This window comes from Osmerus eperlanus, chromosome 6 (genome assembly GCF_963692335.1).
Source record: "Osmerus eperlanus chromosome 6, fOsmEpe2.1, whole genome shotgun sequence".
NCBI lineage: Eukaryota > Metazoa > Chordata > Actinopteri > Osmeriformes > Osmeridae > Osmerus > Osmerus eperlanus.
This window is the reverse complement of record NC_085023.1, coordinates 8,831,308-8,848,107: the sequence shown is the minus strand read 5'-3', so window position 1 is coordinate 8,848,107 and position 16,800 is coordinate 8,831,308. Positions and strand designations below refer to the sequence as shown.

The following is a 16,800-nucleotide window of genomic DNA, read 5'->3' as shown; positions in this document are numbered from 1 at the left end:
TATAAAAGTTTGCGCATGCGCAACGGCACAGAGAACCGTTAGCAGAATCGTTAAAGAATTTGGCTGACGATTCCAAGGAATCGGTTCACTGGGAACCGGTTCTAAACAAGAACCGGTTCTCGATACCCATCCCTAATAAGGAGACTGTGTGCCAAATTTCTAAACGTTTTACCATTTGGTTCTATGGGCTGCCATAAACTCCCATGGTAGAATAATAATAATAAATATAACTGCAAGCAGAAATGAGGTGGCCAAGCAGTCAAATGACCCAGAAAGCATTTTACACATAGAAGAGGGTTACGAGTAGATGCAGCAAGTTTGGTGTGAACTCATTAAAGACTTGCTGAGATACGACCCAACTTCCTGTTTGCCGGCTTTGCCGCAGATTTTGATTGGTTGTACCGATCAAACGGTTTAAAAAATCCAAAAACCATCTGATAACGTTTGTGAGGCTTGGTCTGAAGATAATCTCTGCCAAATTTGGTGAAGATTGGACAACATTTGTAGGAGGAGGAGTTTAATGAATTCAAATGGCGGCCGCATGAATTCGGCTAGTGTCACGCATTATCATCTGTCACACATGGGATCTCCCAATATATCATGAGACAAAGAAACAAATCAAGAGCTATTGGCCAAAACGCATTTTTCCTCCCCATGGCCAAATTGTTTGGACATCCTCAGAAGAGGGTTTCGAGTCAAGATACCAAGTTTGGTGTTGATTTGTCAAAGATTTTCTGAGATATTACCCAACTTCCTGTTTGGTTGCTTAGTTGCCAATTTTGATGTATCGGCAAAACGTTTTTGAAAATCAAAAATCCTATGATAATTTGAGTGAGGGTTGCTCTGACAATGATATGTGCCAATTCTGGGGAAGATTGAGCGAAAAAACGTGTTTCCTTAAAATTCAAAATGGCGGAAAATCTATATAACCTGAAATTGATGCCAAAGTGTTTTGACTCGTCTTGATCCAGGGAATCCAACGGTACCTCATTTTTGAAAATCGGTCAGACTTTGACCCGTTGGTGGCACTAGAGTGCTCAAATGGGAGACATGAAACTTGGTGTAAATAAAGAAGGGACTGTCCTTAATGAGTGTGCCACATTTCACAACTTTTTACCGTACGGTTCTAGGGGCTGCCATAGACTCCAATGGCGGAAGAAGATGTGTAATAATAATAAGAAATGGTAGAAACACTTAAATGGCTCCGCAGCTTCGCTGCTTGGCCACCAATAAAACTAACAAAAACAATAGGTGCCATCACAGCTTTGCTGCTTGCCAACGATTCACATGGCTTGAAATTAATATTTTTACTTGGTAGCACAAAGTTGTGAGCACCAGCAAAAATTTTGGAACACAGACCGTGTCAAGACTATGAAAAGTGGCAGCATTCCCTGTACAGCCTGGAACACTGCATTTACAACCGTGGTCCATTTTCAATATCCTTGAACATCTTCCAAACTTTCTTCTTTGTAATTCCCGTGGAAGTACACAGAGCAGCGCACAGCTGAACTAGTGTCTGAGATCTAAATTTTGGGACATGACAAAAGTACAGACCAGAGCCAAAAAAGGTGGAGCCACTGAACTGATTTACCGTTTTACAGATACATTTTTTAATTGTGAGATTTTTATAGGAAAGAGGTGTCAATGGGACTTGAGGTTCACTGTACGTCCATTTTACCCACCGAACTGTTGTTATTCAACTGACAAGGTAAACTTGGTTTTGCAGTCAAGGACCCCTTTTTACTGGTTCGCTTGACCCGATGTTAGTTTCCTCAAGGATCACAATGACTCTTGCTTAGAGACTTGTTGCTCTTGTGGTTAGTGGTAACTGATTTACATTTTTGTACTCGCTGTGATATATTGTGATATATATTTTTATTATTGTTGCTTGTTTTTTTCTACAGGTACACTTGCACTTATAGCGGTTCATGTTGTTTAATTGTAACTTGTTTAACTACATGCTCTTATGGTTCTTCCCTTTGGCACTTACTTTGGTTGTTCACAATGTGTGCTTCATGTTTTGGCTACTCGCAATGTTTTTGTGGCTATCTTGTTGTTATTATCAGTGACCTATGCACTTTGTAAAGCTCTCTCTTGGAAGTCGCTTTGGATAAAAGCGTCTGCTAAATGAATAAATGTAAATGTAACTGGTTATGTACGTTGGATTACAGTTCAGCTCACAGCAGGCATATAGGCTTACTGTTCAGTAGGCAAATTAGCGAGTGTTATGTAAAGATATTAAAACAGGTCACACCAAAAGGATTTATCTCACTCGCACGAATGTTCCCAAATATAATTTGAGGTCAAAGATGAGATGTTGGGAGCAAATGCATCCAAATTGTTGCAATTTCAAGCCCTGATTGATTCATTCATTAAAGTTGATTAAAAAAAAAACTGTAAATAGCTCTTTTACTCTTATGATCATAAACATTGCTCTGATGCTCAATTCTGATGCTTTTTTGTAAAGTTTTTACAAAAGTATAGTAACTTCTGATAACCTATATCAATTTCAGGGTTAAATTAAAAATGGCTGATTAGCTCCACTCCCTTTTGATGTAAGCCATGCCCATTCTGAGTACGGATACAGATAATTTACTTGGTTGAACAGATACAGATAATGTTGTACTCGCTCATCCATAGTAAGAAATCAGAAATCTGGGCATGTAAATGAGGGGGCCTGTGCCTAGTCCCCCCCACACAGACACCCCCCGACCCACTTGTGGCTACCCCCCTGATCCGTGGTCAAGATAGTTATGTTCTGTATGTACTCACCCATCCCAGTGGGGTGGATCCGCCCACATGCTGCTCCCACATTGTCATACATCCTGAGACGGTCGACCAATAAGATGAGAGCTTTGGGCTGAAAGTCCGTGTCTCCATCCAGTGCCATGATGTAGGTGTTGTCGTCTGTGATGTGCTTCCTCTTACTGTCGTTGTCGTATTGGGGCAACAGAAAGCTTTCACCATCCAGAGAAATTAGGCTTGCGCGGCAGGGGTTGTTCTGCCTCTGTAAAGACAAAAGTCCTCTCATGATTTGTCCTACAACCTTACAGTGCATTCTATGTCAAGAGATGTATGTGAACCTTACTGTAATCTTCTGAGGGTTCTTTACGATATAGCCTTTCCAGCCGAGGAGATAATACAGATACATGATCTGTAAGAGAGACCAGTTGCATCTGTCTACATACAATATCAATGTGTAAACTGGAAGTTTCTTTCCATTTCAGGTTGTGCCAGCCACAGATCCCTTTCCTGCCTCCATACCTACCTGGGACCACCTCTTCTTATTCCTGATCAGAGACTTGTCCTTTAAATGAACATAAAGCATGTTGCCCTCAGGCATCACAAACATCAGACGTCCGCCATATGGCGTTTCGATGATGGACACATCATCTGGTTCCTTGTTGGTGAACACCCTGAAATAAAACAAAGGATACATGATATTTTATGTATCTAACGTGTGATGACTGGTATGCATATTAGGCCGTAAGGTGAACCCTGTTATCGTTTCAACCCGCTCCACAGTCTGGCATCTACACAATCTTTAGCTCATAAAAAAGAACGAGTCCTGCTAAGCTACCAAAAAAAAGTTTGTCGCTGAAATTCCAGTCGATTGTCGATGCGTCTATGTTTTATGCAGAACTAGTTTCTTCAGAACGTAATAGGATTTTGGTGGCACGGTTCGACATGTGATCCTTCTACACCAATAAGGTAGCTGCTTTTTGTCAACATGGATGGATATGGTTGTCAAATAGAGGATGGGACCTTGCACGTCAGTGTTTCCTATGTTTATTTTGCCGTGGCGGCCCGCCACGACTACATTTCTGCCGCCATGGTATCAGAAATAGGGTTGTACAAAATTGTAGGACGTCTATGTGATTGTTAGAGTGCATGTCGGAGAATAGCATGGATACGCGCTTCACACCGCAGTTGAGATTGTGCGTCTTTGAGAAGTCGTATAGCTAACTTGTCAGTTAATTTAAGCCTGTTATTGTATTAGTCTATATTCTTGCTAATTTAAATTAAGTTAACTGGTGATCTGTATTATTCCCCTGCTAGCTAAATTGCACATGTCTGTTGATTCGATAGCGATTGCTGCCTTTGCTTATGTTTGTATTTTCGGTACATTACTATGCAGAAGTAGTTTTAATTAATAAATAGTGGGTTTATTGTTATTATTTGCTACAGAATGCTTAGCCTATCAAGCTCAAATGAAGCAGACAGTGTACATGCTTTCGAGTACCTTAATCGATAGGCTACTGACCAACGTCAATTATTAATACGTCAATTAATAATTGGCAGCATTTATGCCATTTAGAACATACTTTATGAGTGGAAGGTCTCTAAGTAGCCTAACCTTATTGCTTTAGGGGAAATAGTACGAAAATATGTGCAATATTACATTAGTTATTAAACTAGGCTATTACATTAACCTGGGGGAGGGGGGGGGGGGGGGGACAGACTTATGTCGTTGTTGTAACATTCATTCATTCATTCTTCCACAAATGAAAACACTGATCAACCATAAAAACAATCGTAATGAAAAATATTAAATATGATATATAAAACTGTATAAAACAGAATAAGGAATAACAGATTAAGGACACTCAGTCCATTACAACAACGACATAAGTCTGTGCAACACAGTCCTGCAGAAAAACATGAACATCTGCCTGTCTCACACGCACTTTTGCAGCCGCAGTGTATCACATGCAAAACACTGTCAGGGGCCGAATTTCTGTTACGTGCAAGGTCCCATCCACTATTTGCCAAACATATCCATCCATGTTGACAAAAAGCAGCTACCTTATTGGTGTAGAACGATCACGTGTCGAACCGTGCCACCAAAATCCGATTACGCTCTGAAGAAACTAGTTCTGCATAAAACATAGACGCAACGATAATGGACTGGAATTTCAGCGACAAACTTTTTTTTGGTAGCTTAGCACGAATCTCTCATTTTTATGAGCTAAAGATTGTGTAGATGCCAGACTGTGGAGCGGGAATCATTTTCTAAAAGACTTTTCGTGGTTCACCTTGCAGCCTATATACAGATATTGGCCAATCAATTAGAGGGTTCTGGCGTTGCAGGCATAGACCAATTAATAAGTAGACCAAGCATCCAAGTTGTTTAAAGATGGCGTCCCTCTAGTTTCTGTGGCAAGTGTTCATAGGCTCATTGAAGCTTGCAAAATCAAGATATGGTCAGCCCCATGTTGAACTTCTGAAACTCAGTAGAGTGACTTCCTGTGCTCCTGGCTTAATTGTTGGTTTACAGTGAGGGAAAAAATTATTTGATCCCTTGCTGATTTTGCACGTTCTCACATGCACACATTTGGCAGTTAGTATACTAGTGCTACACCCTATTATTCCGGCACCTGAGCGCGTAGCGAGGCGTCCATCATAGCTAAACACTCTTATCTTGACTGAAGTAGCTCTAGGTAGCTCCAATGATGAGGAAGCGTAAAGTCCGTTGTGAACGTGAACTTGTACGTCCTTTTATTAAAGTACAGCGTTTTCTTAAGTCGTTTCTAACAGTGTGAAAAAACTAAGCTTTCCCAAGGCTTAGGCAGATCAAGCCAGATAAATATATAGAACATTACCTAGCTTGCTTTACCGAGAAATGGTTGCTATAGGTTACCAGCAACAATGAGACTTTAAACAGACAATGGGAACACAAACCGCACTGCAAATTAAGAAAACACATGCAAATAGACAAAACACAAGCAAATTAAGAAAACATCTTCATTAATTTGACAACACATGCGCAGCATTCAGCAAACGCGCTGAAAATACACACAACACAACCAAATACATAAACGAGCTGCAAAAACGAAAGCACGCAAACCAAAAACGCTGCATCCAATTTTCACAATGGAAGTTCTCCAGGCTTCTAGGGGGAGCGCTAAGTGGAACAGCTTGATTTTCGCATAGAGTTAATATAACTAGAGGAAGCAACTTTTGTATTCCAAGATGGCGTCCCCATTCATTTCTATGAAAAGTGCTCAGTGGCGCAGTGAGGCAAGCAAGAGCGCAAAACTGGACCGGGCTAATATAGGGCTATTCTAGATGGAACTCATCACATATGTTGCTTTTTTTCTTGTGATTTGAGTATGATTTTGTGAAGGAATGATAACATACTGCTGATCAATGCTGCTATACCAATCACTACCTCGTATGTATATGTATACACACGTCATGTAATGCTTAATACTAATATATACATATATCCAATGATTATCAATTGATTCATTAAAGAACAAATGGGTTCAGGCACCAAGATGATTCTAAGTAAGTGGAATGCTGAGGTCAAGCAGGCCAGCATGGGAGTCGAGTCTGTGGCACTCAGGGTCTGGTGTGAGCACAGTGGGCTATTCAGCTCTGGGGAGCAGAGGGTCAAAATGAGAGATAAGGTGATGCTGGGACAGTAACTCTTCTCTGCTCAAGGACGAGTCAGTCCGGCTGGTCTGACTTGCAGTTCGGATATACTCTGTTCTGAGGTCGCATTCCCTTGGAGACCCTGCCCCTGTCCCCCCTTTCACACTACCCCTCCCCTTGGAGACCCTGCCCCACCTGCATTCCCTTGGAGACCCTGCCCCTGTCCCCCCTTTTCACACTGGATGATCTACCCCTTCCCCTAGGAGACCCTGCCCCACCTTTCCCCATACATCATCGACTCCGGCCTGGTCTGCCTCACCCCTTCTCCTAGAGACTCCTTCTCCCCCCTTCCTGGGAGGCGCAGCTCCCATCTCCCTGCACGCCATCAGGACTTTGGGGCGATCTACTCCCTTCCCTGGAGCCCCCCTCCCTTGGATTACCTCGGACCTGTGGGTCTTGTCTGTCCCCCTGCCTGAGTAGACCTGTGGGTCTTCTCCGCCCCCTCCCTCTCCGAACATCACCAGATCCTTGGACTGCCCACCTTGTGCCACCATGAACGCCCTGGACATTTAATTGGACAACCACATTCCCACCCCACGGTCTTCTGACCAATCGCCTGTCACAGACCTCCCTCTCTGGGGGGGGGGGGGGGGTACAAGACCTGTCTCCCGAGGACAGGGAGACAGAACTTGGTGTGGGCAGAACTCTCTCTGATCTCTGTCACGACCACTTTCTCAACGAAGGCCTTTCTTTTTTTCTATTCTGAGACTCTGTTTCTGTGAGACTGCTGTTGCATCATCGACTGATTCATTGTACTAGACTATGAACATCCTGGTGTGTTGTTTGCATCATTACTTACATTAAACTACAAATAACTTGGTCCGATGTTTAACCTTGTATTATTCTCCACTACCCAGATACACTATCCTTAACAATTTCCAACGCATTGTATCGGATTAAATAAACTGTTAACATGAACAACTAGCTCCGTCGTTATTCTCGCCAGGCAAAGAAAGCTCAATAGTTATTTTGGTAACAGAAATCTTCCATAATGCAGACTTGCCATAGCTTACTGTCAACTGTATTTTCAAACGAAATGCCACTAAATTCACACTGCCTTCAATTTACATATCAGTGTAGAAATGTGGCCTGTGTTTTATATGTTCTAAAAAACCAAACGCCTATTAATGGATATAACGTGATCTAACAAGACTTGGAAATAATGTAATAAATAAAAGCTTGAGAAGTTTGTCTAAAATATACTTTATTTAACATTTGCCTTTGAAAGGGGCATATTAACAGAACTAGGCTTATATACAAGATGTTTCCATCAGATATAAGTGGGGGTGAAACAGTCACTGAGGACCTTCATTGTCCCACAAAAGCAGTCTGGCTTGATGACACGATTAAAAAAAAGAATAATGGGTGTGTTTAACAAAAGCTTCTGAAGGCAAGACTAGTCATATTTATATCATTTCTTATTGTGGTTATCAGTTAAAGTATTAATCTTCGTCTCTGCTCCAGATAGACATGTCAACAATCTATGCTCACGCTTAACATAATGTAATATTTGCCATCATGTCATGAACGTAAAAACACAACATTTCATGTATGTGTGACAACCATTTGCTAAACTTGCTACAACAGGGCAGGCAACTCAAGCCATTTCTCCCTGTGCTCATTCAATATGGCTCATTCAGCTCCAGGTAAATCGGCTATCGGTCAATGTGAACTTTTGTGCTCGTGCCCTGTTAGTATCCGCGAGCACATTTGCGGCAACTTTTATTGACGTAAGCAAATAAATGGGGTGCTAGTTTACCCATTTCGGATTGGTTTCAAATTTAGCAAAAATCAGGAAATATTATTTTATGAAAAAACTAGTAGTATGAGCCAGGTTCGAGAATCGAACAAAAATTATTGGGGGAGATAGTTTTGTAAATGTTGACTGGAGTTAATAGAATAAAAACGACCGGAAGAGCCGGAAGTCTTACAAGAAATGCAATACCACCTACATCCACCGGGGCCGTTGCTTCAAGGCGAGGGGTGGGGGCTTGGATTTTCGGCCCCACGGAGCGAGAGAGAGAGAGAGCATATGAGAAGTTTGTTTTGGAAATGGGACCAAAATCGAAGTTGCTCTTTTGAAAAACTGTAAAAGAGGAGGGCCCCATGTAAAAATGAATACTAACCTTTTTATGTCGCCTCTTTACTTCGATGTTGGTCAGGGGCGGTTTTAGGCACGGGCAGACCGGGCAGCCGCTCGGAGCAGCATTTTCTCATGTCACGTGGGGGGCGCACAAGCATAAAATAAAATTTAAAAAAATCTCTGCGCCGCGAAGCGGTTTTCTCTTTTCCATCATTTCACTGTGTGGGGAATTGGCAAATTGGCGCCCCCTTCATGCAGCTGCAGGCACCCCTGCTTGCTGAGAAGGTGCCGTGCACAGAAGCTGTGTGAAAAAAGGGGAGGGGGACAGACAGCTCACCTGGGGGGGTCCACTGTATAGTGCAATACTCTAAATTAGTGGGCTAAAGTCAGTTGCACCTCGACTTTCTTCCAAATAACGCACATTTCATTCATAATATTATAAATATAGGCCTAAAGTTCCTGCACATTTTTTAATTGTGTGAAATGGCTAATAAAAATATGTAACACAACGATTGTGGTCACCAAGGTGAATTGGTTTAGTCTTGACTTCTGGTCGTGAGTGACAGTGTTGGGGGGATGGGAAATCTGTTGACTGTTGAGTGCCAAAGAAGATGGACAGGAAAAGGTCAAGTAAGCCATCAGGTGCCCAATTTCGAAAAAAAAAAGAAAAGAAGAGGAGAAACGAGAAAAAGATAAAGGTATGCAAATATGTCTCTGTATGATTATTACGGTATCCATGTCATGAATGAAGGGCTAATGTTAATTGGTGGGTATAGGCTAACTCTTACGTTTGTTAGCCTTTTTGCTATGATGCTTGCTATGCAACAACAATATTTCGGTTTTAACTCAACAAACACGAGATAACATTTCACCATAATAGTGTGCTTTGCAACAAAACTGTTACAAGTTCAGTTATTATTTATTTTCATTATTTAGGTTAGGCCCTGTAATTAGCCAACGGAATTTTCAAATCAGTAGGTAGTTTCAAAGACGAACATTTGCTATTTGCTACAACTGTATTTCGTGACAAATTATAGTTTAACGTCATAACTAAAAGTGTTCCTCCCTAAAAGTTATATTAATATAGCATGTAATAACAGACATTTAGCGTGTAAGGGCATGTTTATGTAACCCTCCTATTATGTTTGGTGTCAATTTGACCCCAGGCTGTTTTAGCTGTATAGAACATAATCGGTATTACCATAACAGCCTTTTGATTTCAATGGGGGGGGGGGGGGGGCGCGAAGGACGTCTCGCCCTGGGTGTAATTCAATGTAGAACCGCCACTGATGTTGGTCCAAACTTCTCATATGCTCTCTCGCCCCGTGTGGCCGAAAATCAAGCTGATCCACTTAGCGCTCCCCCTAGAAGCCTGGAGAACTTCCGTTGTGAAAACTGGATGCAGCGTTTTTGGTTTGCGTGCTTTCGTTTTTGCAGCGCGTTTATGTATTTGGTTGTGTTGTGTGTATTTGCAGCGCGTTTGCTGAATGCTGCGCATGTGTTGTCAAATTAATGAAGATGTTTTCTTAATTTGCTTGTGTTTTGTCTATTTGCATGTGTTTTCTTAATTTGCATCGTGTTTGCACATGTCGGCCACCGTACATTACAGCTGCAACACGAGTTTATTCTGTCCTCAACGAAATTCACACCGGACGAGTCTATGGGGCCTTACGGCTGCAACGTGACCAGGTTTAGTTGACACAAATTTGTGTAGACTATTTGTGGATTTCGGGTGTCATACAATTAGTGTTGCTTAACTTCTAGGATGGATCTATCATTGTCCATGATGTATAACTGTGTAAACTGCACCATTGGTCCGGTGTGAATAGGGGGTTAGTGTACAACTACTGTATCTAATTAGGCTATAGACAATGGGATCAGTATTCCTTGTACATGATCTAAGAACTGTAAATCAGAACCAGTGGCTCCTCCTATAAACACACAATATAGATATTGTTGCATCTTGGCACTTTTTAAATTTTTTGCTGCAACGCTCTGCTCAAAGTAATTGGCCACCATCTGTAGCGTGTGTTTGACTTTGCTACCTGTACACCTCTATGACGACATGAATAAGGTCGTTGACGTAACTGTTGACCAGCTTCCTGCTTGTCCCCTTCTCTATCATAAATGAGTCGTCTACATAGATGTGACACTCAAAGTCAAAAACGTCTTTATGCTCTTCCTTAGGGTCACCTCTGTAGCGGTCCAATCTGAAACATTAACCACAAATTAAAACTTCTTCCTCAGAGTATATCAATGATAAGTGGTTTTGGAACGGTGTGTATGAAGTTTCAGTTCACCTAAACATTGAGGTCAGGATCTTCAGCATCTCATCATAGGTCTCATGCCACATGGTGGCACATAGGTAGATAACACAGTTCTCCAGATCATCATTACTAGAAGCAGGGAGAGGAGAATTGAAATACTGTATAACCTTAGATAAATATGTTCTTACTTGTGAGATAGGTGTGCACTCACCTCTCCTGGTTCCTGGCGCGGACCACCTTCATCTTGGTGTTGAGCAACAGAGACAGGTCAATGAACGCTGATTCATAGAGGCGGCGCACAAAGAGCTGGGAGGTCCTTTCGATCCGCTGCACCTTGATCTTCCAGACGTAGTAGGTGCAGGTTAAGAAGCCCAGCCACATGCAGATGCCTTCCAGGGCCAGCAGGGAGAATGGCCAGGTCAAATATGGACTGTTCAGAGACGTTCTACAGATGCTTCTGGTGAGCTCCAGCAGAACCACTGGGGTGGTGTTCTTGGTGCTCAGTTCCACAAGACTGGAGCAGAAGTCCTGGATGGAAGTGGAGTCTACACCATCCAACTTATCTGCCTGTGTTATGAAAAGGATGATTCCCAGGATAAGCATAGCTGGACCAGTGGAACACACTGGTAATGCAAAGCTCATCCGGATGGCGTGGATCTTACATGCCACAACACCAAACCAATGGCAGGCAGCAGAAAAGAAAGCCTGCATGAAGAAGACGATTAGGCCAATCTTCAGGCTCTCCTTATCTTCCCCCAAGTAGAAGTCGCTCCAAACAATTGTGTTGGTAAAAAGCTTGTAGTAGATGAAATAGACGGCTGCTATTATCAGAGTTCTCAGGATGCTGGTCAAAACAAACACAAAGTCCCTGAAGCCCTCCAGCTCTGTAAGCATCTCTTGGATGCTGTTGCTGGCCTGCAGAGAGTTCTCCCACCAGTTTAGAGACACCAACAGGGAGGCAAACACACCCACACCTACATACACAAAACAGTCACTTTCTTGATTGGCCACGTAGGAAGACACACGTACGTAGTAGTCAATTCCCAGCAAGAAGTAACCTGCCAGGACCAGGATGAGGGAGCAAATTGGGAAGATGATCTTCCAGCTTTCTTTTTGCAGGCGGAAGACGATCTGTAGGACTGAGGACAGGATGCACACGCCTCCAGAAATGAACAGATTTGTGAGGACGTCAAACTGGGGCATCACCACTAAGACCAAGACAGAGGTGCCCAGAGACACCAGACACTCGATTATACACATCTGGAACATAGAAGGACACTTTATAGATCACAAGTCTGGTACATCAGAGGCAGTTTAAAAATGTCTAAAGTGAAAGAAAATCAGGAATTGATCACATAGCTTGACGCCAGATGAGACAATGTTAAAGGAGACAAAAGATGTAATAGTATTATGTTGTCAATCATCATCAAATGACCTTTGGCATAAGCCACGCCCACCTTAGTTACCATTGTTAGTCCGTGAAGTTGCTTCTTTATACTAAACTGTTGTATAAGTGCTGCACTTAGTCAGTGTAAGTGATTATTTTTGGAGTAATAACTCCAGATCGAGGGAAAACGGATTGCAATATGCAGTGGATATATTTAGAATATTCAGTTGTAGTTATGGTCAGTTGACAACATTACGTTAGCTTCGGTAGCTACCTGGCCTCTAGCTCTATCTAGCTTTACTTTACAGCGGTTAATCGAATCAAATTTATTTGTATAGCCCTTTTTACACACAAGCATGTCACAGAGGGCTTCACATACGCCCATAGAACTGCCCCTCAACCAACAAAAACCCTCAAGGATCAAGCGGTTAGTTTAGTTTGTTGGTAATGGTAGCTCTAAAAGCTAGCTACTAATAAGATAATATTAGAAGTAGGCCTAATATTATTAGTAAATAGTAACCATCATTTTTAAATCCAGTTTTGCGAATGTAGTCTCACATCTAATGCTAGTAGGGCTTCAGAGAGAGTACAATAGCAACACAGTGGCCGTTTATCGATCCACGTTTTTTTCCGTTCTTGTGTTCTTGCAAACACGTTTGACGTCATCTTTCATTGCCCAAGTATAGTTCCAATCCAAAGAACACAAGTCACCAAGAACGCCAAAAATACCCGGAAGTGTTCTTGATCCGCCCTTTTATCGAGGATGCATCGGTGGTGACTTGGCCAGCGAGTATGGAAGCAAATCGTGACCCAAATTAAAATGCATTTGCAGAAATGCTTTTTCATTTTAAGAATGTGGCTGCATTATTTGACTCATAAATGAAATTAGTAATAAATCATCCTATTTGCATTTGCATTTTCTTCTTCAAGAGTGCTCAATCTTTCACTTAATTAAAATGAAAAAGAAATAGACATTTGAGATTTAATTTTCAAAATATGCCTCAGCAAATAGATACCAAAATTCAATTTGAAATGTAAAATTTGAAAATTAAAATGCATTTGCAGAAATGCTTTTTCATTTTAAGAATGTGGCTGCATTATTGGACTCATAAATACAATTAGTAATCAATCATTCTATTTGCATTTTCTTCTTCAAGACTGCACATTTTATGCCATAATCGCAAAGAAAACAGAGCGGAAATTGCTTTTATCGTTTTCGTGGTCTGCCCGCAGAGTACTGCCCATAATTCGAAAACGAAAAAGCAATCTGAGCGGCGCAGCAGAGTGACGTCAGTAGCCGCTCTTCTTCAGCTCCCTGCTGACCGAGCTACCCATCTTGTTCGGTAGGTGTCGGTGTGCACGTCTGCATTGCATTACAAATGTGCCGGGACATTTATTGAATTGCCGGGTCTTTAGAGGACGCATCACAGATCATGGCGCACAGATATAAGTGGGGGTGAAACAGAGTCACTGAGGACCTTCATTGTCCCACAAAAGCAGTCTGGCTTGATGACACAATCAAAAAAAGAATAATGAGTGTGTTTAACAAAAGCTTCTGAAGGCAAGACTAATATTATTTAAATATATATCATTTCCTATTGTGGATATCAGTTAAAGTATTAATCTTCGTCTTTGCTCCAGACATGTCAACAATCTATGCTCACGCTTAACAAAATATAATATTTGCCATCATGTCATGAACGTTTTTATGAAAAATCAAATCTGTTTTAATATAATGGGAATAAACTATATTAACAACATTTAATGTATGTGTGACAACCATTTGCTAAACTTGCTACAACAGGGCAGGCAACTCAAGCCATTTCTTTCAGCTCCAGATAAATCGGCTATCGGCCAATGTGAACTTTTGTGCTCGTGCCCTATTAGTATCCGCGAGCACATTTGCAGGCAACTTTTATTGACGTAAGCAAATACATGGGGTGCTAGTTTACCCATTTCGGATTGGTTTCAAACTTAGCAAAAATCAGGAAAAATTATTCTATGAAAAAGCTAGTAGTATGAGCCAGGTTCGAGAATCGAATAAAAATTATTGGGGGAGATAGTTTTGTAAATGTTGACTGGAGTTAAAGATCCTGTAAAGTAAATTCCATGTTTTGCTTGTAAGTACATTATATATGTGTGAAATTAGTTCCTGAAAGCATGTGCAAAGCGCTAAAACTTTGTCGCACTGAAATGTGGAGTTAGACCGAAGAACAGTTTCTCTTCCGTTTTCAGATCAGGTTTTAATGGGCGGAGCCAAAAAATGCCCTATCTACGTCATTTCGCCCCATCTACGTCAGATCACTGAATGGCTCCTCCTGCTGTACTGTTATTGTAGCTTACATCAGCTAGCTAGCTAGCTTCAGGATGTCTCCCACCACCCGCAACTGCATCTTCCCTGGATGCAAGAACTCCAGCTGCACTGCAACGCCATTTAAGTTGATAATGAAAGGAAAAATAGGTTGATAGATTCTGTGAAGAGCCACGCTCATGGAAAGCTTCGGATAAACTCCAACAGCCGCCTTTGCGCCACCGACCATTTCACGGCGGACGGTTTTAACATGGACCAGAGACAGACGAGGTTCACCAACACACGGCTTCTCTTGCACCGCAAGTACCGAGCATCGCCCCCCCGGCCGTTCATCCTCCGGTCGCACCTGGACCATCCACCGCCGCCAGCAGTTCATCACTCAGTTCTGTGTGCTTGTTATAATTATACTAGATAACGTTTCCAGAGGTATCTCTGCTATGAGTTAGTGCAAACCGCTAACTTGATATTAGGCTACTCGGTGTAGAATGATGGTATTTTGGTGAAATGGTAGCTAATGTGCTAGAAGTAGTTGGAGAGCTCACTGTCTGCTGTAAATGTTTACTCCTGTGTTACAGCTCAGGGGAATATTTCATTTATATGCATCTGTATGTTTCACTAATTGAACAAATACATTCTAATTCTATACTGTTTTGTTCGGCTTGACGTAGCGTCCATTATCTGGGTTGTAGGTAGCTTACTTGAGAGAGGCGGCGCCTTCCAGCGAGGGGGCCGAGCTTCAGCTCCTTCAGGCGACACGCCCCCCCAGTCTCGAACAGAGAAGACTGCTGATTTTCTTACGATTTCAAAGCCTAATTGAACATACTTGTCGGTTTTATTTTTTCATTCGAATTTGGATGGGTAGTTAATAACACATTATTCTGTGGTGTGGTGAACTTGAAACTCGTTTTTAATTCCACTTTACAGGATCTTTAATAGAATGAAAACGACCGGAAGAGCCGGAAGTTTAACAAGAAATGCAATACCACCTACATCCACCGGGGCCGTTGCTTCAAGCCGAGGGGCGAGGGGTGGGGGCTTGGCGAGAACGCATCCGACTTCCCAGAAGTCATTGCAAGAACATATGGAAGCAAATCGTTACCAAAATTCAAATGCAAATGCATTTCCAGAAATGCATTTGCATTTTAAGAATGTGGCTGCATTATTTGACTCATAAATGAAATTAGTAATCAATCATCCTATTTGCATTTTAATTTTCTTCTTCAAGAGTGCTCAATCTTTCACTTAATTAAAATGAAAAAGAAATAGACATTTGAGATTTAATTTTCAAAACATGCCCCAGCAAATAGATACCAAAATTCAATTTGAAATGTAAAATTTGAAAATTAAAATGCATTTCCAGAAATGCATTTTCATTTTAAGAATGTGGCTGCAAAATCCTGACCACAATTCAAATTCAAATGCATTTCCAGAAATGCATTTTCATTTTCAAGAACGTGGCTGCAAAATCGTGACCACAATTCAAATTCAAATGCATTTCCAGAAATGCATTTTCATTTTAAGAACGTGGCTGCAAAATCGTGACCACAATTCAAATTCAAATGCATTTCCAGAAATGCATTTTCATTTTAAGAACGTGGCTGTAAAATCGTGACCACAATTCAATTTCAAATGCATTTGCAGAAATGCAAAATGAACGAAAAAGCATTCTGAGCGGCGCAGCAGAGTGACGTCAGTAGCCGCTCTTCTTCAGCTCCCTGCTGACCGAGCTACCCATCTTGTTCGGTAGGGAGCGGTGTGCACATCTGCATTGCAATTACATTGCAAATGTGCCGGGAAATTCATTGAATTGCCGGGTCTTTAGAGGACGCATCACAGACTGAGCAACTTGATGTCAAACAATGACTAAAACAGTGGCAGAGCTACTATTAATGTGTAAATCTGTGACGGCAGAGTATGCAGCCAAGCTCTCTATGACTTGTTCTACTCGGTCACGGGCATCAGACTCAGATATATTATTAGATTCTACCTGTTCAGCTAATTCTAACAGTGTTTGCACAATTTGAGGGAGCGCCATGGTCTGTGATGCGTCCTCTAAAGCAGCGGTCCCCAACCTTTTTTGCGCCACGGACCGCTTTCATGTAAGACATATTTTCACGGACCGGCAGAACGGACTGGGAGGAAAGATAGGCCCTGGACAGCTGCGCTGCTAATGCATGTACATTCTGGGTTTGATCCTAGTTAGTGACTTCCACACCTAATGCGAGAAAAATAGTTTAGCTGATTTGAGCGAAAAATCGTTTTTGGAGTTTTATGTAAAATAAACAGCCGTTTTTTCAATTGACCCATCTTTAAG

At 41.8% G+C, this 16,800-nt stretch overlaps 1 protein-coding gene across 3 annotated transcripts in view; it reads right to left on the bottom strand.

The window, feature by feature from the left end:
* The window catches only part of chs1 (chitin synthase 1), a 47,858-nt gene that overhangs the window by 25,511 nt on the left and 5,547 nt on the right, over nt 1-16,800 (bottom strand). For 2 of the 3 annotated variants that reach the window (XM_062463263.1, XM_062463264.1), the window contains exons 4-9: nt 11,000-12,048; nt 10,822-10,917; nt 10,567-10,731; nt 3,269-3,416; nt 3,089-3,154; nt 2,773-3,007 (exon numbers count right to left, since the gene is read on the bottom strand). In XM_062463263.1, the coding sequence (XP_062319247.1) occupies nt 2,773-3,007; nt 3,089-3,154; nt 3,269-3,416; nt 10,567-10,731; nt 10,822-10,917; nt 11,000-12,048 (1,759 nt within the window). Of the gene's footprint in view, nt 1-2,772; nt 3,008-3,088; nt 3,155-3,268; nt 3,417-10,566; nt 10,732-10,821; nt 10,918-10,999; nt 12,049-12,733; nt 12,857-16,800 lie in introns of those variants that run through there. The other variant, XM_062463266.1, reaches the window with a different exon arrangement.